This window comes from Moschus berezovskii, chromosome 22 (assembly GCF_049115385.1).
Source record: "Moschus berezovskii isolate FMDL1 chromosome 22, NW_MosBer_1.0, whole genome shotgun sequence".
NCBI lineage: Eukaryota > Metazoa > Chordata > Mammalia > Artiodactyla > Moschidae > Moschus > Moschus berezovskii.
Genome location: NC_142481.1, coordinates 37,824,883 through 37,851,756, shown reverse-complemented (window position 1 = coordinate 37,851,756; position 26,874 = coordinate 37,824,883). Strand labels below are relative to the sequence as shown.

The window sequence follows — 26,874 nt, the reverse complement described above, 5'->3', positions numbered from 1 at the left end:
GGGCTGGAATGTGGGTTCGGGAGTGGAAGAGTCACTCGCAGGTATACAGGAAGTCACAGGGACTCCCCTGGTGTCCTTACCGGGGTGGGTGGCATCTCTGCGGCCATGGGTGCCACTTTCAGAGCCCCAGGGAAACTCCGTGGTTTTAGGGGTCAGGCTGTCTTCCTGCAGGCCTGTTTCTCCCTGACACCCCACTGCTCTCCTGGTGCCCCCATCTGTGCTCAACTGTGGGCACATCTTGCTGCTGAGCAGAGCAGCCACCCAGGCTCATGGGCAGAGCAGTGGTCGTATCAGCAGTTAGAAATTTCCCTGGGGTGAAGACGGGAAGGTGATCTGGGGACCACAGACCGCAGTGGAATATGGGCTAGCCTCCAGGAAAGGGACTGAGCTGTGGCCAAGAGGCAGACCCTCCCTCAGGGAGTTGGCTCTCTCCCACACTTCACCAGACCCGCATCCCTCCCTTGTTCCCATCTGTCCATCTGTCCATCCATCCTTCCTTCATCTCCCTGGGCTCATCTCTACTTCGACCACTTTATTCAGCAATGTCCGGTTCCTCCTTATTCCTTATATGCATCAAGCAGCCACTCACCACTGGGGGCAAGAGCATGCCCCCAGAATGCTCTTGCTCCAGACATCGCAAAGTCTTCCTCCCTCGTCACATTCAGTCTGCATCGTGTCATATTATTAGAGAAAATAAAAACCAATGCTCCCTCCTCCATCCTTCTCTGCCTCCCTTGCTTTATTTTGCTTCGTAGTTCTTATCACTGAAAATATTTCTTATTAATTTCCTAATCAATTCATTATCTGTCTCTCTCAGCTCTAGGAAGGCAGAGGTTTTTTGGCTGTGCTGGGTCTTCGTTGCTGCATGTGGGTACTCTCAAGTTGCAGTGAGCAGGGGTTTACTCTAGAGTTGCAGTGAGCAGGGGTTTACTCTCGAGTTGCAGTGAGCAGAGATTTACTCTCTAGTTGCAGTGCGTGGGCTTCTCATTGCAGCGGCTTCTCTTGCTGTGGAGCACAGGTTCTAGGGCAGGGGCTTCAGTAGTTGTGATGCATGGGTTAGTTGCCCCCTGGCATGCGGAATCTTCCCAGAGCAGGGATCAAACCCATTTCTCCTGCACAGGTAGGTGGACTCCCAACTACAGGACCACCAGGGAAGTCAAGGCAGAGATTTTTATATTTTGTTTGCTGCTGGGTCCCCAGTGCCTAGAACAGTATCTGGTATGCAGTAGGCCCTCAATAAGCACTTGCTAAATATGTGGCTGAGTCTACCCACCTGTCCATCTGTCATCCACTGCTTCTCCCCACCTTTTCTCCTTCACCCAGAATTTCTCCGCACCAGGCCCTGTGCTGGGGTGTGGGTTTGGTCATCTGGCAGGGTTCACAGACAAGGAAAGAAATGACTCTGACCCTGGGGGATAGTCCCCAGATGAGGGGAACCCACGGGAACCCTGTGTTGGGGTGGCAGTGGCAGGGAGAGGTGAGGAAAGGTGCTCAAGGTGTATTTATGTGGCTCAGTGCATCACCTAGGGCCGAGTCCACAGTGGCTTCTGGAACAGACTTTGCCAAATGAATCAACAACTGCCTGGATGGCTTCTCAGAAAAAGTGGTGGTTCGGTTCTCAATACTATGGACACTGGGGCGGGGGGGGGGGCAGGGAAACAAGCCACCTGTGGAAGTGGGGCCAGGAGAACTGCTGGCCTCAGGCAAAGCCTCAAGGGTGATGCAGGGGCCAGGCAGGTAGCGCTGGGCAGGGGCGGTGGGGGTGGGCACGAATGGTCCACAGAGGCCCAGGCCTTTGTGGGGACCTCACGGATGGACGGAGCAGAGCCTGCCTGGACTACTCCCCACTGTACCCCTGGAAAGCTGGGGCAGCTGCCCACAACCCCTCCCATTCTTGCCCCCATCCTTCCTCTGAGTCAGCTCCTCTTTGTGCCCCATACGAGGCTGAACATTCCGACAGCAGGGACCATGCCCCCAGTCCCCATGCCCCAGAGCTCCACCCTCGCCTCCTGTCTCCAGCCAGCTGCAGGCTGTTGGCTTGTTCCTACTGCAGGCAGGTGAGTCTGGGCCCAGGCTTCAGGTGGGGTCTGAGCTCAGGCTTCAGGTGGGGTCTGAGCTTGGAGAGGAGGCAGGCAGGAGCATGCAGAGCTGGTCATTACTTATAGTGATGGGGGCAGTGACGCCCACCAGCCCTGGGGAAGGGGGCACTGAGACTCAGAGACATTCAGGGACCCCTGGAGGGCCACAACCCAGGAGGCCCTGAATAGAGGTGCTGAAAGCCCATTAAGGGCTGTGGTGAGGACTGGGGAGCCTTCAGCACCCAAAAGTCCAAGTCAGCCCCTGCAGGGAAACCCAGGAATAAGAGAGGGAGGCAGGAGCCGTGGGGCCACCGGAAATGGGAAGAGATACACATGCGGGCGGAGCCATACCTGGGCCTGCCTGCCCAGACAAGCTCCGGCTGGGTGCCTGGGAGCCCTGGGAGAAGGTGGACGAGGAGGAAGTCGCACAGGCAGAGTCCGGCCAGGGGCCTGCCCAGACCTGAGGTAAGAAGCGGCTGCTTGGGGCGGAGAGGTTGGGGGACTGTGGCTCCCAGCCTGGCTCACTTGACCTTGGCCGACCCCGGTCTAGTTCCACGCCTGAAGGCAGGTGTGCGGCCCAACAGGGACTCAGGATTCTGGGCTGACGTGAAAGTCCTGGAGGTCCCAGGGTCGCCCCTCGGGGCTCTCAAGGGGGTTTGGCCATGCTCACGTGCTGGTCATCAGGGAAGCTGGCAGGTGTGGTGTGCTCCCTGGGCTCAGCCGGGGAGACTGCGGAAGGTGGGGGCCCAAGGGGAGACTGCAAACCTCGGTGCTTGGATGGGGAGGCAGAAGGCAGGCCCCCAGCACCCCGAGCCTACTTCCACCAGGGATCTCACGGGAAACCGGTTTGGGAGCTGGTTGGCCCAGGTTGCCTGACTTTTGACAAGGCGGGGGAAGGCGGTCTCCATGGGTGAGACGGGACAGGGTGCAGGCCTGGGGGCGTGCCTGCCCCTCTGGCCAGCACAGTGTCCTTCCTGCCGCTCCCCAGACCCCTCACCAGGCAGAGTGTCCCATCCCAGCCTGGAGCAAAGGGCTGGTCCCACCACTGCCTCCTGTGGAAACTAGGGCAGCCTGCAGTCTCTGGACTGGTTCCCTATCTACCTCGAGGGAGGTGGCAGGAGCGGAGATCTGAAAACAAAGACGGGAGCAGACGTCTCCAGCCCCACCTCCACCCACACACACCCAGTCTCCTGGCCCCACACGGCAGCCAGATGGAGGTGGGGGGCTGGAGCCGGGAGGGGGCCCGGCACCCGGCCAGCTCTGCCCCCACGATCTTGGCTCCCTGGGGCGTGTGGGAAGCAGAAAGGGCTCCCCATGTTCCCTCTGTTAATTAGGCCACCCCTGCTATTGAGTGTCTGTCATCATCACCCCATTACGCCTCCTGAACCATCTGCGCCCCAGCACTTATGGGGAGACCCTGGGGGCGCCCTGGCTGCCCGGGCAGACGCGCAGGCGGGAAGTGGTGCTTCTGGGAGGTGCTGGGGGCGTCTCCCTGGGTGAGGATGGCCTTTCCACAAAGTACACCCGCCTCTTTATTTATCAAAAGAGGAGTGACGGTAGGCCTGGGTTCCAGGTAAGGACTCTGGACACCCTCTTTATGGCTCCCAGGTGCGTCTCCTGCAGCCAACACTTTCCACACGGCTCTGTGTGTGTGTGTGTGTGCGTGTGTGTGCGCGCACGCGTGCGTGTGTCCAACTCTTTGTGACCCCGTGGACTGTAGCCTACCAGACTCCTCTCTCCATGGGTTTTTCTGGGTTTTTCCAGACAAGAATACTGGAGTGGGTTGCCATTTCCTCCCTCAGGGGATCTTCCTGACCCAGGGATCCAACCTGTGTTCCTGCGTCTCCTGCACTGGCAGGCAGATTCTTTACCACTACCGCCCCCGGGAAGCCTGTGCTGGTGCGTGTGTGTGTGTGTGTGTGTCTTGCCAGGGGTGTGGCACTGGCTGCATGGGAAGGTCAAAGTTGAGAGCCTGAGCCCTGGGGAGCCAGTGGCAGTCAAGCAAGATGGCACCTTGTTACCCCACAATGAAGCAAGATCTGCCATCTTTGCCCGCTGCTGCGCCACCTGGCAGGTAGTCGCTCAACCTCTCTGGGCCTCATTTGCCTCCTGTGACGTAGGAGTGGCGATGCCTCACCCCTGACCAAGACACCTGGCTCGGTGTCTGAGTAGCTGCCACCCAAACCTCACAGGCCAGGGCTGGGGGTGAGCGCCGACCCAAGGGGCACAACCATAGAGGCATCAGTGGCAGCTGGGGTGGCCAGCCTGGGTCCCCTGTCCGGGAAGGGAGGCTCCTACGGAGGAGTGAGAAGCCTCTTCTGCTCCTCCTAAGGGCCAGATTTGCCTTGAAAAGAGAGCCTGGGATAGTGAAAGCAACTGTGACTGCTCTCCCGGGAAGCCCTGGCAGACCCATTTTACACCTGTGAACACTGAGGCTCAGAAGCTCGAATCTGGACAGTTGGATGCCAGGTCCTGGGCTATGCTGATTGGAGGACTTTGGGAGCAGTGCTGGGAGGAATCTAGGTGGAAGAGGGGCAGAAGGGAGCCTCTAATCACCAGGCGAAGAGTCTACTTGTTGGAAAAGACCCTGATGATGGGGAAGATTGAAGACAAATGGAGAAAGCAGTGGCAGAGGATGAGATGGTTGAATGGTGTCATTGACTCAATGGATACGAAACTGAACGAACTCTGAGGGATGGTGGAGGACAGGGGAACCTGGCATCCTGCAGTCCGTGGGGTTGCAAAGAATCAGACACGACTTAGTGACTGAACAGCAGCAATCACCGGGTCTCCCCCTGCCAAGCCTGCCTCAGAGCAGAGCACCAGAGGTCCCCTTGGGAACAGCAGTTCTCCCAGATGTCAGGCCCCCAACCCTGGAGGACGGCTGCACCCAGCTCACCAGCTCCAAAGCCCTGGGCAGCAAAGGAGTGCCTGATATGTAAAGACAGCATAGGGTCTCACCTGTGGAACCCAGGCCTCTGCGTGCCCCGCCCTGCGCCTACTTCCTGCAGCAGGGGTGGTACAGGCTGGTGACCTGGGGACTAGGATTGTGGAGAGGGCTTGCGGCCCCCGTTTGGTGGGCCTGCCCTTGCCCTGGGTTCAGGGGCTTCTGGAGGCAGGAGTGTGGTCAGAATGGCCTTCCAGGCCTGCTCTGGCTGGATCCAACTTTCCTGTCACGTGTACTTGGGGGGCTGGGCTGATGTCAGACATTCCGTCATGCCCAGGGAGAGGGGGTGGCCGCCCTGTCTACCTTCTGTCTTAGGTAACTGGTCACCCAGGTGTGCCTGCCTCCAGGGAAGGTCAGCAGGGTGGTCCGGGGAGGCCCAGCCAACTTGAACTTTGTCTAAGGACCTGCATAATATGTCTAGGCAGGAATAGGGCGACTGTGGGAGGTGGCGGGTTGGGGAGGGGGGTGGCGGTGTCTGTCTGTTTGTCTGGGGCAGGTCCAAGGACACTTCTTGTTGGCATGTGGTCAAAATGCCACTGGAAACAGTAAGAGGGTATTGAGAAAAGACTCCTGCCTTGAAGTCGGATCCTGTGTGACCTTGGGCTGTGTGCCCTCCCTCTCTGAGCCTCCGTCTCTCCCTTCAGCCAAAGGGGCAAGACTTCCTTGGCAGGACTGGGGGAGAAAACACAAGTCTCTTGCTTGGTACACAGTGAGAGCTCAATGGGGGCACATGGACCCTGAGTCTGAAGCCTTCAGGGGGAAAGGGGTGGCAAGAGGTCAGTGCTGGGGACACAGGAGCCCAGCAGCTGGTATCCAGGGTGTGTCTATTTCCCCAGACCACAAGCCCCAGTGCTTTTGAAACCTGGTGCAGGTAAGCGTGGGTGGGGCACCTACCTGGTGCCCCAGGAGGAGCCAATGGGATTGAGTCTGTTCTTGGCCCTCCAAATAAGGCCTCAGAAAGCCAGCTTGGACCTGGGTGACCCCTGCCCTTCATTCCATTGCTGGAGCTGGCACCAGCCTCTTGCACCCCAAGTCTGGACTTGAATCTCCATTAAACTTGTCCCATTGGCTGAAGGTGCCTCTAGCTCTCCTGCATCTTGGATTTGTCAGGCTCCCTGCTCCTTCTCCGGCTGGGGGATGGGTGGCGGAGCAGGCCTAAAGCACCAGGCACACAGCTCCCTTTGTGAAGGCAGCTGAGTCACATGGCCTGTGCCAACCCCTTGCGCCCTGGGGTGGCTGTGATGGCATTATCATGGGACTGTGGCTGCCCCCACGCCCGTGGCCAGGAAGCTTTCCCACGGGAATGAACAGGGAGGTGGCGGGGAGCATCGGCCACCAAGTACATCTGAGTCACAGAACCAGGGTTCGAATCCTGTCTCTCATGAGGATTCGCTGTGAGGCTTTGGGGAAATTCTCTCTCCGAGCCTCAGTCTTCATCTCTGTTAAGTGGGAACAGCCATCACTGTTTATAGAGGAGACACAGGACATGAAAGAGCTTTGCGAATGGTGGAGTGTGGGCCTGTGGCACTTGCGTTGACTTGACAATAATCATGACATTGGCCAGAATTTGTTGAGCATCTACTGTGTGCCAGGCATGGTGCTCAGTTATTTTCAAGGACACTCAACTTGCAAGGGGGAGAAGCCTGAACTTGAACAATTCTTGTCCAATAAGAACCCACCAATACACAGGCAGTGGTGACCTTCCTGATGGTGGGCACTGTGCTTCTCTGTTTGCAAGGCTGCCCAAGCTGGAGGATTAGAGTCAGGAAAGGGTGAGGCCTCCAGGCAGAAGCCCCACTGTACCCTCCTACTTGCCCAAGCCTCTGCCACTGTGACCACCACAAATGCCCTGTTTTCCCTCCTGTACTGGGGACCACACATCCTCCCACCGCCCTGACAGCCCCACCTCTGTCTCCTGTGCAGTCTTCTCTGAGCAGCAAAGCCCTTGCAAATATATCAGAGTACGCGTTTGCGCCAGGCTGGGCCAGGAGCTTGATGTAGAGGCCTCATTTATTACTACTGGTGGTGCTATTACTATCCGCACAGATGGTGGATAGCTAGCGAGATGCTGCCCGAATCCCTAGGCTGCCAGAGCCAGAAGCAGAAGCCCGTGGCCTGAGCCCAGAGTCTGAGTCCAGCCTCGGCAGGAGCATTACCACCTTTCCTCCATCCCTTCGAATGAAGCCCTTTTCTGCAGCTCTCTGCAACTCTCCACCCCATCTCTGACCACTATCACCAGCCAGTAATGTTCATGACCTTCCCTGGCCCTGGGGGACCCCAGCCCTTCACCCCTGAGCCCTAGCTATGTGTTTCCAGTGACCTTTTGGAAGGTTCCCCCACTATATCACAAGAATACCCCCATTCTGCTGTGCCCAAGGGCAGCCTCTTCCCGGTCACCCAGATCTGCAGTCCGTCCCATGCCCCCTGCATTTCAGGGCCGTCTGTGACATCGTATCCCCTCTCATATGTGGAGTGGGGGTCCCAGCCTCTGCTTCTCATTTCTTGGACCAAAGTCCCTAGCCTCCAGATCTTCCAGAATCTGCCCTCACCCACTAATTAGATCCTACTTCCTTCCAAGGATGCCCCCCATGACCCGCTTCTCCCCTCTCTGTTGATGCTGTCCCCTCTGCCCAGAAAGTCCTTCCTGCTGGTCTCTGTCTATTGAAACTGATTCTTTGAGACCCAGCTGGTCTCAAGGGCCGACAAACCTGGTTCAGACCCTGGCCGTGACCCTTACCCTCTCTGTGCTTTGTCCCTCTTCAGTGGAGCAGGATAACGATTGTCCTGAGACGCAGGGGAGATCATGAATGTGATGAATCTAGCAGGAGCCTGGTGCCTGGCAGCTGCTTGGTTAGAGCCCATGGGCCTGGAGACCTAGACACAGACCATTTGTGTCTCTGAAATATCAGCACGACCAGCCCACAGGGTGGAGGATACAAGAAGAACTCAGAGCTGAGCATTGTACACAGAGCCTGTGCACACAGCCCTGGTAATCAGTCCCAGCAGTGGTACTAGTAAGAGGCAGCACGCCTGCTCATTCACCTTAGTCGTGTCTGACTCTTTGTGACCCTATGGACTGCATCCCGCCAGGCTCCCCTGTCCATAGGGATTTTCCAGACAAGAATACTGGAGTGGGCTGCTCTTTCCTCCTTGGGTGGATCTTCCCTACCCCAGGACTGAACCTGCGTCTCTTATGTCTCCTGCATTGGCAGGCAGGTTCTTTCCTGCTAGCGCCACCTGGGAAGCCCAGTGAAAGGTGATGTTGTGATTAATAATAATTTATTTGGTTTCTCTTCTCTGACTCCCAGGGCTCCCTGGGGCTCTATGGTGCTGATAACGGACCCCCCCAGTGCTGCTACAATGTGAGCCAGGCCTGTCCCCCGACCCTTGGAGCCTGGCGCAGTACCCAGCACATGGTAGGTCTCTGAGCAGGCTGATGGTGAGAGAGTAGGCAGAGCCTGGTGAGCAGCTCCTGCCTAGCTGGGCCACTTTCTAGGGCCTTTCCTATGTGGCCAGGGTGGCAGTTAGCTCCAGGCTTCTGTGTCCCTTGCTTGGACATCCAGCTCAGCAAGTCCCTGCCAACTGCAGAGTGGCGCTGCTGACCCTCCATCTATGCCCTGCTAGCCAGTACCCTCTGTGACGTGTGTGTGTGTGTGTATGCCCTGCTGGCCAGTACCCTCTGTGGTGTGTGTGTGTCTGGTTGCTGTCTGGCTGGCCTGGATCCCAGAGAACAGCTGAGGCTACTCCAGTGACCATCTGGCCTGGCCCTGAAGGATAGACCTTGGGGGAACTGAACCTTAGCGGTGATGATTTGCCCAAAGACATGAATTTAAGGAATCCTTGATCTTTTGCCTGGGTCCTTCCCTCCCTGTCCTTTTTCTGATGAGGAAGAACATCTTCACCCCTTGTTTCTTGGTCTCCAATGTGGACCGGCCCCTCCTGCCCTGGCCATGAGGCAGTGCTCACTACAGCCCTGTGAGGGAGCAGCCGGCTGGACATAGACCCAGTGCCCACCTCTCCCGGGCAGGGGCACAGCCTGGTCAGCGGGCTGACTGCTTGGAGAGCACAGCGCTGCTTTCCAGAAGCTCAGGCCTGGGGGCTTCCTTGTACCCCGCTGTGTAGCTTTATTGCCCTTCCTCTTCCCTGCAGCTTGATTTATACAAGCAGGTAAGGGATGGACTTCACTAACAGCAGCCCCTGGTCTCCTGGGCTGCTGAAAAGCTTCCATTCATGCTGCAGCAGGTGAATTTTCCAGGCGCTTCTGCAGATCCCCGCACGAGAGAAGGGATCTTAGGGCCCTGGGCGTCTGTTGTGTCCAGGGCCCGCTCCAGAGGCCTGGGAGTCTAAGTTCATGAGCAGTTAGGACAGATGGCTGTAGAGCCAGACCATCTGGGGTCCTGTCCCACCTCTGCCACTTCCCAGCTGTGCGATCTTGTGCAAGTTAATTCCCTTCTCTGGGTTTCCTAGCTCTTCCTTCTGCTTCAGCACATTCATGGTGAACATTGACTGAGGGCTCATCAAGTGTCAGGCGCTGGTCTGAGCAACGAGTTTTCCCATGGTGCCACGGCTATGGCGCCAGGGAAGAGTCTGGAATGTAGTAAATGGTCAGTACATATAATCCTTATTATTAATTATTATTATTACTGTTGTTATTGTTGCTGTCATCACTTGCCCTCATTAGGCTATGAAACCCTTCCAGCATCTGTGACTTGGAAATCATTGGTTCACACTGGAGGGATGAGGGAAGATGAGGGATTCCCCGCCCTCCACAGTGGGGGAGCATGGGCCATCTGAAGTTTCCTGACTTTCAGGGCGGCCGTGAAGGTTAATGGTGAGAGGAAACTGCAGACAGAGGCCAGTGGCCAGAAAGGGAAAGGGGGTGTCAGACCATTTTCAAATTTCTCTCTCTCAACTTTTGGAGCCCCCTGGAAGGGTTCCTCCCCTGGGCCTCAGTTTCCCCCTTTGACACAGCAGACAAACTGGAAGGCCATTTCAAGAAGCCCCAGGAGTCTCAGGGTGCAGGATGTGAGTCTGCTCACTGTTGTGAGTGCTTGGGGAGCACTGAGGTGGGTCCCTCTGCTGGGAGGACGAACTGAGGCTCAGGGAGGAGTCAAGGTCAAGTGGCCAGTTGTGTGTGCCCTGGCTGGCCGCATGCCAGGCGGCTTGACACCCCCACCCCACCCCTTCCGCGCAGTCCTTTCCGCTCTGCTGGTCAGCACTGGCTCCTGCCTGCTGCCAAGGAGGCAGGCCTTTCTTTCAGGAAGGGGCAGTTGTTGCCGGGCCCTGGGTGGAGGGGGCAGCATCGGGGCAGACTGTTGCCATAGTAACCCTGGCCACTCTGCGGGAACTTTGAGGAGAACAGCCTTGGGGAAGTAACAGATGGAGGGCGAGGAGGCAGTTATCTCTGACCAGCATCCGTCCACAAAGCCTGGCACCTGGATGGGGGTCGGGGAGGAGGTGAAGCCGAAGTGCCCCCTTGCCCAGCGCTGAGTCATGGGCATCCCCCAGTGTCCCCGCCTCGGTGCTCTCAGCCCTGCCCCTTCCCAGCCTCCCTCTGAGAAATCCGTGTGACTCACGTATGGTCCCGTCATCCCCGGCCGAGCTTGGAGGAGGGAGGAGCCCAGCTGGGGCAGGAGGGGGGTGTCCCCCCCACCCCCTGCAAACACACCCTGGCGCCTCCCCCGGCTCCACACTGGCTGCCTGCCTTGCACTGCCTCAGGAGAGGGAGTCTCCACGCGCACCAGCCCTCTCGGCAGCTGCGGGACCACGGCTGGCAGGTTAAGCCTCAGAGGTGGATCTTGAAAGGTGGTTCCGCTGCCTGGCCCCACGCAGGACCTTCTCCTGCTCATCACTAGGTACCGGATCAAGGGCTCGACGGCAGGAGGGAGGCGGGACGGGGGTGTGTGCGGTTGAGGGTGGGGTGGCGGTGGAGCGGGGCTCTGAAGTCTCTAGCCCACACATGAGCAGGGCTGTGCTGGGGCTGGAGAGCTGCGGGTAGATGGACAGCGAGATGCCGCGGAAGGGGGTGGAGCCGGAGAGGGTGGAACCTCTCAGAGCCATTTGTTAGTGGGGGAAACTGAGGCTGGGAGTGGCAGGGTCCCTGGGTCCAACAAGCCTGGTTCTGCTCCGTGGATGGATGGGTACCGTTGACTCCTGCCCCACCATTCAGATGAGAGAAGCAAGGTTGTGAGAAGGCAGGGGGCTCATTCAAGATCACAGAACAAGTGTGGGGAGGGAAAGCCAGCCTCTGGCCTTGGGGAGAAGAGGATAGGGCAAGGAGGCTGGGCATGGGCACTTGGGGGGCAGCCTTGCCTGCAGCTGCCCTGGGGCTGTGTCTGGGGACCCCCTGCCACCCATTGAGCCCATGGCCCAGGCCCTGCCTTTGGGAGGAGATGAACCTGGCAGTGGGGTCTGAACATGGGGGACCTGGGATGAGGGCGAGAGTCCTAGGAACCAGCGGCAGTCGATGGGGAAGTGATCCCCGCTTGCTAACCGCCAGGCCCCAGGCCCCCATCTGCTCGGAGTTGATAGGGCCTCCCCACCTGGGGGACGGCTGGTTCCTCTCCCCGCCTCCTTCCAACCGGCCTCCTTCCTGTGGTGCCGTTTCAGGGGAGCTGGGGTCTCCCATGGCCCCCTCGGAGGTGGCTGGTGCTCATTTTACGGAGGAGCGTTGGGGGGACATGAGTTGCGGCAGGCGCCCCTCTCACCATGCCGCTGCCACCACCATCCTGCTTGGAGCAGCTCTGGCCTGGGCGAGGTGGGGTAGGGAAGAAGAGCCTCTGTGGCTGTAGAGGGCCCAGGAAGTTAATTATATAAATAGTAATTGAGTGCTTACTGGGTGCCTGGTACTGTTCTAGGGGTGGGGACTCATTTGAATGAGACAAATGGGGTGTGGGCGGTCCAGAGCCAAGCCCCTGCCCTACCCACCCCACCCATGCTGAGGATACTCTGAGGGCAGAGTGTTGATTCCTCGGGATTGAGTGGGGGAGAAGGGTCTGGAGTCAGTGAGAACCATCAGGGGCTGAGTTGGTCTCCCAGATCCCAGGCCAGGGTTCCCGCAGGGTCTTCCCTGCCAATGACCAGGGCAGGACTAACTCTTGGAACCAGACCTGAGCCCCTTTGCTGCAGGAACCCCAGGGGCCTGAGATGCACCCCCACCTTGGTCTTAGCATCACCACAGCCACCTTGCCTTGCCTCTCTCTCTCTGGGTGCAGTTGGCCCTGCTGATAAGTGGAAGTGTGTGTTGGAGTAGGGGGTGGTAGCTGCCCCGCCTCCTGTCCTGGGCTTGGCTCCGAGAAGGTCAGGATGTGAAGGACACCACTCCAGGCGGGCGTGGCTCTGAGGAAGGCAGAGGATCTGCTTGACAGCCTGCTCTGTTGTTGCCAGCCTCGGTGGTTCCCTGGGCCACTGGGCAGGACACCCTCAACTTGTCAGGGACACAAACAAACAAGACAATTAGGATCTGAGGCCAAGGAAGGAGATAGGCTTGCTGACGGAGGAGGAGAGAATTTCCTGACCTGGGAGGATGGGAGGCTCCACAGAGGGCATAGAGGCTGGCCTTGGAGGCTGGTGGGGAGAGGGGGAGGGCTGATGGGGTGGCAGGGGTGGCATTCTTGACTGAGAAACTGCAGTGGAAAAAGGTTTGAGAATGATGAGAATGGAGGGGACTGGAGCAGGTGATGGTACTGGAAAGCTGGCATGTGTCATTTTGGTAGCCTGATTGCCAGGCCAGCAGGTTGCAATCTGCTCGCAGGGGAAGGGATGGTAGGAAGACTTGGCAGTACTGCAGCCAGGCCAGGTGGGGATGGGAGGGCAGCTTCTGGGGGTGTGGGCTGCCACCCAAGCTGGATGAGAAGGGCAGGATTGTGATTGGGGTGGGAGGGTCTGGCTACCCCAGGCCCAAGGCTCCTGCTTGGAGGGAGGAGTTTTATGGCTGAGGGAACAGAGTGGGGCGGTGGTCACCCAGTCCAGGAGAAGGACAGGTAAAAGAGGCGGCAGAGCTGTGGCCAGGTCCATGTGCAGTGGGGGCGGGCTTCCTAGCAAGGTCCAGCATGACAAATGCAAGATGGGCGGGGAAGAGTCTGCCGTGAAGGAGGCCACATGGACAGTGCTCTGAGCCTAGCCCCGGGTCACTTCATCCTCAGCAAGACCTGTGTGTGGATGGTGGGTGGCGGGGGCTGGAGTGAAGAGTCAGGGGCAGGGCTGGTGGGGGATGGGGGAAATGAGACCACAACAGCCCCAAATCTCACTGCTGCCACCCCATCTAGAACCAGAGCAGGTTCGACACCCCCAAGCCTTATCCCGGCGCAGCCCTGTGACTCTGTGTTCTGACTCACAGCAGCTGGGGCATCACGTGAGCAAACCCAGCAGCTGGGGGGACCGGGACCCCAGGGACCAGGCAGATGGCAAGTGGGAGCAGGGCAGGGCTGGCACCGAGGGGCCTCTCAAGTGGGGTGGAGTCTTGGCTGGGCCCCAGCCTCCCCAGGCTTGCTCTCTACCAGTCTGGTCCTCTCGCTTTTCAGGAGTTCCTTGGGGCCCGAGGAGCCCTGCAGATTTGGGGGTCAGGTTGGGGCTGCTGGAGGAAGGAGCACAGGATACACATTTTCTGACCCCCGCCCAGTGCCTGCCCTGGCACAGGTGGTCTGAGACGCCCCTACCCGCTGCAGGCCCCTCAAGCCCCAAACTCTTTCTGGTTCCCTGGGGGCTTGGCTGGACTAGAATAGTCCTGTATCCTTGCTGTCCTTAGACTCTGCCAGGCCTAGCCTCAGGGTTTTGAACACACCTTTATTCCCAGAAGCTACAAGCTCCTGGTGTGCCCATTTTAGAGACGGGAGCGCTGAGGCACAGGAGGCTCCTCCAAGAGTGACCTCTTATCTTGGGGCTCCAGAGCCTGGGCTCTTGTCCACTGTGTTCTTCTGCCCCTCTCCGTGGGAAGGGGACTCCTCAGCCAGGCCGGACTCCGGGCTGGGGGCCAGAGGACATGCACCCTTGTCCTGACCCCCATCCTCGCCGCTGTTAAACCCATGTGCTTTTAGGGCAACAGGACCCATGGAGAAAGCAAGGCCACTTATCTGGGGAGAGCTTCATTCCTCTCGGCTTGTGTGAACTCGGGTGTCTGCGCCTCATTTTCCTGATCTGGAAAAAGTGGATAAAACATAACAGTATCTACTTCAGGGGCTGTTTTGAGTCTGAGGGACTAATGTGGTGAAGTGCTGACACCAGCGCTTGTCCCACATGTTAACCTTTACTATTATGATCTCCCCCTTGGGCAGATGGGTGCTCAGAGGCCCGGAGATACACGTAATAGCTTGAGGGGGGATGTCTTCCTGCCTCCCAGCCCCCAAGAGACCAAGAGCTACCTGGGCATCAGCAGGAGCCCAACCCCCACCATAGCCTGACTTGTATTTTGGCGGGGAGGCCAGGGTGGTGGGAGTTGGGCTCTTGGGCTGGCGCTGGCTCAGGCTCAGGCAGTTTGCGGCACACTTGGCAGTTCCAGGCAGGCTGAGATAAAAGCTGAGCCCTGGAGGAGCTGGCAGGGCTTCTGGGCCCCATAGACAGGCTTCTGCATTAGAGAGAGATGGCCTGGGGGTGGGGGCCTCTCTATCCGGGAGCCAGCCCAGCTCTGGTCCCCTGGAAGGCTGGTGGTTAGACAGCTAATGGCTCCAGCCTGGCTCCCTGGGTTCAGGGCCACTCACACTACCTCCAAGATGAGCAGCAGTGAGAGATCTGAGCCACCTCTGACTTCCCTCCAGTCCCCCAGTCTCTGCCTTCCTCCTTCCAGAAGCCCTGCCCTTAGCTCTCTGTGCCAACGGGTGAGAGCAGAGAGGACTTTCGGGCTCGTATCCTTCTGCCTAAGGTCACAACCTCCCCGGACCTCAGTGTTCACACCTGTGCATCGAGGTGACACCACCACCCCCTGCAGGGTTGTTGCTCGAATTTAGGGAAGATGGCTGCAAAGCGTGTACTCAGCACAGTGTGCAGTTTTGATGGGTCTTCCCTAAACCTCTGCTGAAAGTATGGGCTTCAGGTTCGGTCACACGGTAGTTCAGGTAGAACTGAGTTCACATCCTTGAAAAGTGACCTTGAGCAGGTGGCTTAATTTCTCTAAGTCCCATTCCTTAGGCTGTCAAACGGGCAGAAGGATACCTGAATCCTGAAGTGAGTCCCTGTGGGAATCATCTGAGTCAGCCCCAGGCTGTAAGGGCCCTTGAACAGTAAACCCCCATATCCAGCTGTCCTGGACCTTTGCTTCCCCATCGCCCAGCTCAGCTGTCCCCCTGGGGGAGGCAGCACAAGATGGGTGGCTCTGGGGTTGCCCCGTTCTGGCCCAGCTGTGTGAACTTGGACAGGTATATTAGCTTCTCTGTGCCTATTTTTGTCATCTTCAAAATGAGGATAGTAATGGCACCTTGGGGCTTCACTGGTGACTCAGTGGTAAAGAATTCACCTGCCAATGCAGCAGACGTAGGTTCAATCCCTGGGTTGGAAAGATCCCCTGGAGAAGGGCATGGCAACCCACTGCAGTATTCTTGCCTGGGAAATCCCATGGACAGAGGAGCCTGGGCTGTAGTCCATAGGGTTTGCGAAAGAGTCGGACACCACTTAACGATTCAACAACAATAAATAACAGCAATGGCACCTTGAGAGGGTTAAGTGAGCCAAGAAATCTCAAGCACTGGATATAGGGCCTGGCACACCATTAGTGATGTCATCGCCACTCTTCTGGGACATCACCAAGCCCTTCTCTGAGGCAGCCGCAGCGAGCTTATCACAAACATTAGCCCTGTCTTCCCGTGATGTCCCTGGGAAAGGACCCAGGCCCCAGAGAGCCCCCCCCACCCCAGACACCCTCATCCAATAGCCTTTTGATCTGCTGGCCTGAGGAGCTGTCCCAGAAGGAGGGTCCCTCCTGCCCCTGGAGACCTGAGGCCTGCCTGGTTTGACCACTGTCCCAGACCTAGAGGGGAGACCTGGGTTTGAGCTGGGCTGGTCTCCTGGGGTAGCTGAGTCCCCTTGGCCCCTGGGCAGTGAGGGCGGGGTGTCCCTGGCTGAGTCTGGCCCTCAGGGCTGTGGCTCTGTGGCTGGTATCCTGGTTTCTGACCCTATGGCAGGGTCACAACTGCCCAGGCCCACCTGCCTTAATGGTGACAAATGTGAGGGGTGAACCCCAAGGGGCAGCTGAGTCATGTTTGGCCTGGGGCCCTCTGCCCACTGCTCCTCTGCTTTGTCACCAGTTGAGTGTGTGTCAACCCCCCCGGGCGACTCCTAACCAACCCTCCACCCCTGGTGCATACAGCTCCACTGCCTACAAAGACCTTCATTCAGTTGTGGGTGCAGTTGCCCTTGGAGTTTTGAATCTGTACATTTCACAGTTGAGGAAGCAGGCCAAGGTCCCCTGGCTGGTCAGAGGTAGTCTCCTGACCCTGAACCTGGATCTTTGCTCGTGGCCCCGCAGATGATGTTCCCAACTGAGGTAGTGAGCTCCCCGCCCCTGCCGGTAAGTCTGACAGGGAAGTTGTAGGGGACCTCAGGTGCCATGTGGGGTTCTTCAGAGCTCTTTCCAGTCCTGAGCTTTTCCGACCCTGCCCATTCTAGCGTCAGGAGATGTTCGTGGGCAGGTGGTGCCTCCATATAAAAGCCCTCTCCATAGTCTTGCCACAACCACCATCAGAACCACCCATTACATCTTCAGAGGCTCCTCAGTTCAGTTCAGTTCAGTCCAGTCGCTCAGTCATGTCCAACTCTTTGAGACCCTGTGGACTGCAGCACGCCAGGCTTCCCTCCCTGTCCATCACCAACTCCCGGAGCTTACTCAAACTCATGATGCCATCCAACCGTCTCATCCTCTGTCGTCCCCTTCTCCTCCCGCCTTCAATCATTCCCGGCATCAGTGTCTTTTCAAATGAGTCAAATCTTTGCATCAGGTGGCCAAAGTATTGGAGTTTCAACACCAGTCGTTTCAATGAATATTCAGGACTGATTTTCTCTAGGATGGACTGGTTGGATCTCCTCACTGTCCAAGGGACTCTCAAGAGTCTTCTCCAACACCACAGTTCAAAAGCATCAATTCTTTAGCGTGTAAACAGCTCAGGGAGCTGGATGGGAGGCACAGAGGGGCAAGAGGGCATCAGGGGGACAGGACGGGCGTGAGGAAGGCAGGTCTGATGGAGGAGTTGGCAAGGGTGGGCACCCGCCTCCTGAGTTCTCAGGTGCCCCTTGCTGTCCCTCATCCGGTAGGCCCTGGTAGGTGTGTGCCTGGCCTCGTGGCGCTTCCCCTCCCCCACTCACCTGGCGAGAGCTGCGGGCAGTGGGCAAGGCCGGAAGGAATCCTCGTGCGGTTTCCTCAAAGCTGTACTTATCCTTTGTCCATGACCACATCTGCCACACCCGCCTGGGGCTCTGCCACCTAGGTGCACACCCCAGACCAAATGGTCAGAGGCTATTATCCGGCTCCTTGGCTAGAAGCCAAGAATATCCGGGTCCCAGTACCTGGGCCAGGTCTGGGGGTAGTGCACATTGCTATTTATGGTGGAAAGGACAGCCAGTGTCTCCCCAAGGAGACCCTGCAGCGGGTGTCAGTGCTTCTGGGAGTCTGGCCTCTGCTCCCCCACCTGGGTTTAGGGAACTAGAGTTGGGAGCTGCAGTAACTAATGATCTGGAAGGATGGGAGTGCTTGCAAACCCCATGAGCCTATGGGTGAGGGTCTGGCTTCTGGGCTGGAATGCTTTGGACCCATCCCACAGCCTCTTGGGCCTCATGTCTACTTTCCTGGAGTGGCTGGCAACTCCTCTCCGTGTTCTGGAGATTCCAGGACTGGGGGTGAGACAATGGGGGCATCACAGGTGAAGGAGTGCATAGAACTACCTGTAGGTTCGGTGTTAGCAGCCATGTGACCCCAGGAAAGAAGCTTCTCCTCTCTGAGCCTCAGTTTTCCCAGTTTTTAATGAGCTTAGTCACACCTACTCCTCTCAGGGCAGCTGTGTGAGTTGCAGAAGGTCAGGTACACTTTGTGTGGTTCATGCTCCCTCATGGTTCCTATCTCTGCCCCAGCTCCATCACGAGTCTCTGCAGGCTGGTCCTAGGGATACACCCGCCTCCAGGGGCCTAGACCCCAGGATCCTCCCCGGCCACAGGCACATACCATTTCCCCTCCTTGCTCCACTTTGGGGACCCCACAGGGAGTCCAGATGGGAGGTCTGGCATTTGCAGCAGTGGGTGCTTGACCCACCTTCATTGATAAATCCCATGCCTGGGCCCCCTCTATCCTGGGCCATGGGAGCAGGTGGTGGAAGGTGTGGCAATGTTTACTTTGCCTCCATGTAGAGATAAATAAAAACTCAAATTGTGATCACAGTTCAGACAGGATCTCAAACATCAAATAATCCAGCACCTGTGAAAGTACCTCTGTGGTCCCACTGGTCTAGGAAAGTCTTGGGCTTCCAGGCTTGTTCACTACAGTTCAGTTCAGTTCAGTCACTCAGTCATGTCCGACTCTTTGTGACCCCATGGACTGCAGCACGCTAGGCCTCCCTGTCCATCACCAACTTCCGGAGCTTACTCAAACTCATGTCCATTGAGTTGGTGATACCATCCAACCATCTCATCCTCTGTCGTCCCCTTTTCCTCCTGCCTTCAATCTTTCCCAGCATCAGGATCTTTTCAAATGAGTCAGTTCTTTGCATCAGGTGGCCAAAGTATTGGAGTTTCAGCTTCAACATCAGTCCTTCCAATGAACACTCAGGACTGATCTCCTTTAGGATGGACTGGTTGGATCTCCTTGCAGTCCAAGGGACTCTCAAGAATCTTCTCCAACACCACAGTTCAAAAGCATCAATTATTCAGCGCTCAGCTTTCTTTATAGTCCAACTCTCACATCCATACATGGCTATTGGAAAAACTATAGCCTTGACTAGATGGACTTTGTTGGCAAAGTAATATCTCTGCTTTTTAATATGCTGTCTAGGTTGGTCATAACTTTCCTTCCAAGGAGTAAGTGTTTTTTAATTTCATGGCCGCAGTCACCATCTGCAGTGATTTTGGAGCCCCCCAAAATAAAGTCAGCTACTGCCATTGTGCACTACAGGACTTCTTCAAAGCCTTCATCAGGTGGCTCTGGATGGGAGGTGAAGTTTCAGGTCCTGTCCTAGCTCTCAGGCTGTGCACAGTCTTAGACGCCCCTCTCTGGCCAAGCACCTGGCAGCGATGTGTGCCCCTAACTCAGATAGAAGCTAGGAAGCGGGAACAGCTCAGTGCTGGAATCCCCCTTCCCTAAGCATCAGGAACTGGCTCCTTTGGAAACAGGCTTGGAGCCAGCCTGGCCTGGTCAGACTCCCAGCTCTGTCTCATTCACTCATCCATTTATTAACTAGCTGTCATTGAGCATCTACTGTGGACCAGGCTCTGTGGCACTAGGTGCTGGAGATACAAGCGATGAGCAAGGTAGACAAGAAAGAGCAAACACAGAGAAATGGATGACAAGCAAATCTCAGGGTCATTTCAGACAATGTTAAATGCTTTAAAGTTTATCAAATAAGGTGATGTGGAAGAGGAGATGAATGGGGAGGATAATTTTGGTTGGGTGGACGTGGAAGGCTTTTTAGGAGAGGGGAGACTTGGATTAAGACTTGAGAAGGGGGACTTCCTAGTAGTCCAGTGGCTAAGATGCCATGCTCCCAGTGCAGGGGGCCTGGGTTCAATCCCTGGCTGGGGAACTAGATCTCACATGCTACAACTAAGAGTTTGCATGGCACAGCTAAAGATCCCACATGCCGCAGCTAAAACTGGGCACAGTCAAATAAATAAGTATTAAAAGAAAAAAGTCTTGAGATGGAACCAATCAGGGAAAGAAGCCAGAAAGGATGTTCCATGCTGCAGGGAAAGCATGTGCAAAGGCCCTGATGTGTGTCTGGGGATAGAAAGAAGGCTGGCGTGCTGGAGTTGATGTAAGCAAGGAAGGGTGGGGGTGGCACAAGGTGGAGGAAGTGGAGCGGGGTCACTAGCTGGTTGTTTTGGCGGTTGTGCTGCTCTCAGAGCATCAATTATCTGATTTATGAGGCTTATCACTTTGTCCCTGACCTCCACCCTGGTCAGGAGTGTTGTGGGTGTTAAGTGAGAATCTTTTCCGGCAGAGACTTGGGTATGGGCAGCTATACGCTACTGTAGGTTTTTTTTTTAATTGCTATTATAAGTGCTTAGTGACTATGGGTGGGACCAGGGATCCTGCTGCAGTTAGTGAGTACCAAGTGTGTGTACAAGGACAGGGGTGCCCCATCTGTGGCCCCCGCTCTGGCTCCCCTGAACCATAGCCCCCTGCCAGCTCCTTTCGAGCCTAGGATCTTTTGATCCACAGCGACTGCCTTCTCTGGCCCAGCAGGCCCTGGAATCCTTTCAGGGCGAAGGTTCCACCGAGAACAGCAACTCCTTTCTTTGCTTTCTTTTCCTCTTCCTCTGGGCGCCAAAAATAGTGCCTGAATAGGACACAGCTCTGTGCCGCCAGTGAGACAATAGCTGCCTCCTGGCTCTGGTCCATCAGTGGGGGAGGGGACGATGGGAATGCAGGGGCACACCATCCCATGGACCCCAGCCCCTGCTGCTTTTCCCATGGCCTCAGCCAGAAACCATCCCAGAGCCCCTTGGAGTGTGATTGCTGAGGGGATCCTTGCTTATTCTGGGGAAAAGCTCTGAAACCCTGGGCTCCTTGGTGCTCTGAGCAGCCCCATCCTGTCTCTTAATCAGCTGCTGGTCTGGAGCTGAAGGCCCCGGTGGGGGCGCCCACGGCCCTGGTCCTCTTCTGGGCTCTGTATGGCACACAGAGGCCATTCCATGGCTTTGATGTCCCTTTGCCTTTAACTCAATGGCTATGAAAGACTTTCCAGAGGTCAAAGAGATGTGTCCTCTTGAAATGAAGTGAGCCCCCTGTCAATGGAGGTAATCAAATAAAGTCTGGATATACATTGGATGGGGGTGGGATTAGTCAAGCATCAGATGGACATTGGGTCCTGATGTCTTCATGCCTCAGAGGAGATCATGGTTTGAATTCCATATACCTCTTACTAGTTAGGTAGCCTTGAACAGGTCACATCATGTGCCTGAGCCTCTGTCATTCCATCTGTAAGATGGGTTCAATAGGGCTAACCTTTAGAGTGGTGGAAATGGATTTCCAAAATGCCCAGTGGAGTGCCTGGCACACATGCAGGTTTTCAGAAGCTTTGCCTCTGTTCTCTTCCCTCCCCAGACAGGTACTTACTCTAAGGCACCAAAAGGACCCACTCTTGGCCCCTAGGGAGCTCTGGAGGAAAGCCAGGGGGAACCTCTGACCCCAGGGCTCATTCAGGAGAAAGATTCCTGGTGGGCTGTGGCTATCTGGGAAGGCTTCCTGGGGGAGGCACTCCTCTAAGCGATTTTCAGGGAAGTATTGTACACATTCTGTGCTCTTGGAATCCAGTGGTGGGGATTAGATGGGTATCCAGGGGGATCAAGCCAAGGCCACAGGCTGGCAGCCTCATGGGCAAATGTAGCTGATAGCAGACATTTTTTTATCACAAGGGTAGACCTCACTAGTGTTCTAAAAAGATTTGGATTTAAAGTAAATGTGGACAAACTTAGGCAGGCGTTCCCCATAACTTAGTGTACTAAACTCTGCCCTTCCTCCTGCCGGCTCTGTGCCTGGTCAGCATCTGAGTTAGGGGACATGGGCACAGGACAAGTTAGGGGAGCTGCGCTGTGCTGGGTTGGAGCTGGGTAGTGACGTAGTAGTCACTGCAGCTGCCAACGGTTGCCAGGGCAACAGTTGCCAGGGGTTGCTGTCACCTGCGCCCCTTTTCCTGGGCTGTCGGCTGGGGCTTGCAGCCCATCTTCCCGGGCTGCTGCTTTGTTTGAGGCTCTGGTGAGGGGGCGGGAGCCGGAGCTGGGGTAGTTCAGCTTCAAAGTGCCCCTCTAGCCTCTTGGACTGGGAAGAAGCTGACCCACCACCTCAGCAGGCTGCAGCCTGCAAACAAGGCGAGCCCTTAGCCCACTCATTCACACGCTTTATGTATTGATAATCCACTTGACGGCACGAAGGAGGAATCCAGGTATGATTCTTGCCCTCTCTCTCCATCCCTCTGACTCCCACTCCCCAAACCCCACCCCCACTTCTCATCTCTCCCCTTTTCCTTGTCCCCCTTCTCCTCCATCCCTCTCCACCGCCACCCCCCCCATCACCTTCTACTCCCTCTGCCTCTCTCTCCCATTCCCCCAACTGCTCTTCCTCCCTAAACTGAAAGCTTAGCTGATGGGGAGGGTGGGGTTGGGGTTGGGTGACAGTGACACTAGGGGCTCAGATGCGACTCCGAGGGGAATTGGTCAGTGAAACAGACAGCAGCCCAGAGTGACGAGGAAGTGGTTGGGGGTAAGGGCCTCATACCCCACACTCCTTCCCTCAGCCACAGTCCAGCAAAAATTCAATTTCAGTTTACGGACTGTGCCCCCGTCATCGAAGAGAAGCTTCTGCCAGTGCTGGGAGTGGGTGTCCAGAGCCTGCGGGGGACAGAGAGCAAGAGTGTTTCTGGGAGGGGGTCCTGACAGCCCCCAGGACCAGGGTTTCTTCAGAGGGAGGGATTCAACTAATCCCAAGGAAGCACATTTCTGGAAGCATCTTTTGCTGGGAATTTTAAAGAGAAGCCCTTTCTAACAGGTAATGTCAAGCAGAAATGGACTGCAAAATTGAGAGCCTGTGTTCTGGAGCCAGGCCCCAATGCTGCATCTCAAGCCGCGTGATCTCCAGCAGCCAACCTGATCTTCAGGGCCTCTGTTTCCTTATTTGTTAAATGGGCAGAATGGTATTTGTCTCAGAAGATTTGGGGGAGGATTAAATGTGCTCCTTTGGGTAGAGAGCTTAGAATCAAGTCTTGCATCTTCAGAGAGCTTCATTTAATGCTAGCTGTGTGGCTGGAGGTGGTGAGCACCCTGCCTGTGGGGGTATGCAAACAGTAGTGGAGGACCAGGTGAGGCGGCGCTGTGTACTCAGTGAGCTGGGATGGGATCCTAGTCTGTGCCTCCACCGGAGGGAGCCGGAACCTCAGGCTTGCCCTGGCCTCCAGCCCCTGTTGGGGAGAATGCCTGGCTGTGTGTCCGGTTTGCCCCTCAGCCAGGGATCTGGGACCCAGGGGAGGAGAAAAGAAAGGGAGGGCTGGCAGCTGACCTTGGGAATGCTAAGGGGTCCTATGCTCCAAAGGCAGGTGTTCTGTCAAGGTCCCAAGGAACTGAAGCACAGCCCCCAAAAAATGAACAGGGAGGTAACTGGGCTGACCTTGTATGCCTGGCCTTGGCCAGTTTGAGAACACAGATGCAGAAGGGAAACTGCAGCCAGACGGCTGAGGTCCATCTGTGGTTTGAGAGGAAAGGCAGGCTGGCCGGGAGGATGAGATGTCCAGCACTGCTTTCCTCCCCTCTCGCTGTCAGCTGAGAGGTAAGTCTTTCCCTTCCCTAGAAGCAACCTGGGGCTCTGGTCTATGGAGAAGACGGACAGGGGGATAGGGATCTTGTCACCTCCTCAGTAGAGGAGGAAGCTGAGGCCCAAAGAGGGGACTGGCTGCTACAAAGGTCCTCGGACCAGTTAGGTGTGGAGCTAGTTCAGGACTCTATGGGCTTCTCTGATGTCTCGGGTGGTGAAGAATCTGCCTGCGATGCAGGAGACCCAGGTTCAATCCCTGGGTCGGGAAGATCCCCTGGAGAAGGGAATGGCAACCCACGCTAGTATTCTTGCCTAGGAAATCTCATGGACAGAGGAGCCTGGCAGGCTACAGTCCATGGTGTCCCAAAGAGTGGGACATGACTGAGCAATTAACACACACATGTGTCTAACTCCTGCCACCCCTGCTCTGGGAGTGTGCATTCCCTGGGCAGGTGCTGACTGGTGAGGGCTCTGAGGCCCAACTTCAGCTGCTCCTTGTGGGGAGGGCTGTGGGGAGCCCTGCATGTGGGTTGCAGGCTGCCCCAGGGGCATGGAGCTGGGCAGGGCTAGCGCCACTGTCCCAGGACAGCTCATGACAGGTCCTGCTGTCTGAACACCACCCCCAAACTGGGCCAGACCCAGATCTTCCTAATCCCTCCCCTTCCCTGAGGTTCTAGCTCTTTTCCATCCACACTCGGATTCCAAAAAGGTTGTGACTCTCAGCGTCTAAAAGCTCTTGCCTCCCCATCACTTCTCTCTTTTTCTGAATCTGCTCCTCCCTCGTTCCCTTTCAGTTCCAGCATTCTAAGTGTCTCTGCTGCTTGACGTGACTGCGGTTGACTTTAATGGCAATCCAGAAACACGGCGGGCACTGCCCCTGTCTCCAAGAGCTGGTGCTGCCGACCAAAGGGAGGTGCGATGGGGCTGCCTTTACCCCAGGCTCCCCCAGGACCTCTGGCCTGGAAGTGTCAAAGATGGTGATGAGTTGCCCTGGGGAACATCACCGCCTAAATGGCTCCTGTAGCCCATCTCCTGCTAGTTAATGGCCTTTGGGACAGCTCAGAGGGGAGGGGAAGGGAGGCAGCTGGAGGCTGGGAGGGGGAATGCTGACTGACAGCTCTTATCTGTGTGGTGTCAAGATTTCTGAGCGCTCCTCTTTTCACATTGGTAACAGGTGTTCTGCAATAAAAAAAAAAAAAAAAGCTCACACCATCGCATTGGGCTGGGAAACTAAGCCCAACCAAGCTCTGTGGATTTTCTTTCTGCAGGATTTATCAGAGCCTTTGATATGTTAATTTATATGACCAAGTAGGACTTGCAGTATTTCTCTAGCTTGGGAACTAGTGCTTCTTAGGGAGGAACTTCCCTGTTGCTCATACAGTAAAGAATCTGCTTGCAGTACAGGAGACCTGGGTTCGATCCCTGGGTCAGGAAGATCCTCTGGAGAAAGGAATGGCAACCCACTCCAGTGTTCTTGCCTGGAGAATCCCACGGACAGAGAAGGCTGGTGGGTTACAGTCCGTGGGCTTGCAAAGAGTTGGACATGACTAAGTGACTAAGCACACACAGCTTCTTAGGAAGTGCTTGGCAAAGTTACCTCATGGTAAAGTCAGGGAGATAGTTCCAGAGAAGGGAAGGAAGGGGCTCTGGTGACCGTAATGGGTGAAATCATGGGCTTTGAGGCTTGGTAGACTAAAGTCTGAATCCTGGCTACTTACTTGCCTGGGTGTCACTCGGCCTCTTTGGATTTCCATTTCCTTTTTACATGGGGGCAATAATAGTATTTGCTTTATAGAATTAAGGTGAGGATTGAACAATCATTTGTGAAAAGTGCCTTGCACAGTTTGGGGCACCAAGTGAGTGCTTGCTAAATGGGAACTGTCACCCCCCGCTCCCCTTCTTGGATTCCAGCTCCTTTTTGCTGTGTCAGCTAGACCTCTATTTATTCCCACTCACTGTCTGCTGTTCTGCCAGGCACTGCGAGGCTGGAGTGCAGGGCAGCTGGGGGAGGATGTGGAGGCCAAAGGCCAGTGTATGGTCCGGGATCCCTCTGGGGTCTGGTGGGGGCACCTCCTTTGTTTGTCAGGTACATGGTGTTTCTAAGTTAGACCTTTGCAGATATGTCACAAGGTTGGCATCCAGTGGGGAGGACTGGTGTGTGCAGAGGTTTGGAGGAGGGAACACTGAAGCCGAGCCTGATCTCTCGGGATGGTGTGTTGGCCTCTGAGGCCTCTTAAGCAAGCACTCTGATTGCAGATAAAGCAGGTGGCAGGGTGGGTGGCTCTGGATAGCTGGCTCTTGGGGGAACCTGACATCCTTTCACCTGGGCAGGTGCCCCTCTCCTGCCCTTCCTCGGTCTCCCCACAGGGCCGGGGCCTGTCTGGGCACGCGGAGGGAGCCATGGCCCAGGGACCTGCTGGATGGAAGCCGTGGGGCAGCGGGGCCCGCGCTGGCGGGGCAGCGCTCCAGAACGTGGGACTCATCCTGGGCAGTGAGCCGGCAAGGCCTTGGCACCCGCCGGCCTCCGGGAGGCAGGCAGCTAGCTTAATTTTTATTCTCTTTAATTGTAGAAAAATTCCTGGGACCTGAAGTCACTCTGTTTTCCCCGGCCAGCCAGATCACCCTTCCTGGGGGGAGTTCTGTGTGGTCACCTAGCTTGGGCCTTGGTCACCCAGCTTGTGACTGGGGTGGGGGAAGAGACGGGCTCCATGTTTGCAAGCGGTGCCCCCTGGAGCCCCGGGCTCTGCTAAGGGGCTGGGGCCCGACTGAGAGTGAGGTGTGGTTGAGGGTCCCACCGGGGTCTGGTGGGGGTACCACCTTTGTTTGTCGGGTACATGTTGTTTCTAAGTTAGACTGCTTTTTTGAGAATTTGGAAAGGGCTGGTGGAGGGTCCTCGCAGCCCCCCACCCTTCCCCGTGGAGGAAACACCTGCTGCAGAGCCTCCGTTCTGTTCTAACGTCCCTCCTCACTCCCCCACACACCCGCTCACATGAGCACGCACACACCTGCATGCACACCTCACGTGCGCGTGTTCTGCCCTCAAGGACTTCACGCTCACCAAAGATTTGGCTCTTGGCCAAATCTTTCTCTCCTAAGGCCCTCTGTTCAGGGATGGGGGGGGGGAGCCAGTATCTCCATGCTGTCCCCCGTCCGTTGTCCCCACCGTCCCCCACACTGACCAGCAGCTGAAGATGAGGGCTGGAGCTGGGGAGCTGGGCCGGGTCCTCCCACTGCTGTCCCTCCCCGCAGGACGGCAGGACCAGGCTCATACCTGGAGACCCACTGGGGCAGGAGTTACCCTCCCCGCCATGGTCCCCTGCTCCCAGCTGCGCTTGGGGAGGTCTCTTAAAGGTTCCAGGCACCCTGCTAAATGCTAGGAGAGCCACCCAGGTCTGTGATTCATCCTCACCACCACT

At 56.6% G+C, this 26,874-nt stretch overlaps 1 protein-coding gene across 6 annotated transcripts in view; it reads left to right on the top strand.

Annotated features, from left to right (window-relative positions):
- The first annotated feature begins 2,425 nt into the window (after positions 1–2,425).
- The window catches only part of ADGRG1 (adhesion G protein-coupled receptor G1), a 44,356-nt gene continuing 19,907 nt past the window's right edge, over positions 2,426–26,874 (top strand). The window contains exons 1-2 of one of the 6 annotated variants that reach the window (XM_055412674.2): positions 2,436–2,543; positions 8,334–8,441. In XM_055412674.2, the coding sequence (XP_055268649.2) occupies positions 8,439–8,441 (3 nt within the window). In that variant the 5' untranslated portion in view covers positions 2,436–2,543; positions 8,334–8,438. Of the gene's footprint in view, positions 2,544–8,333; positions 8,442–10,386; positions 10,881–26,874 lie in introns of those variants that run through there. The other 5 variants (XM_055412671.2, XM_055412676.2, XM_055412673.2 and 2 more) reach the window with 5 other exon arrangements.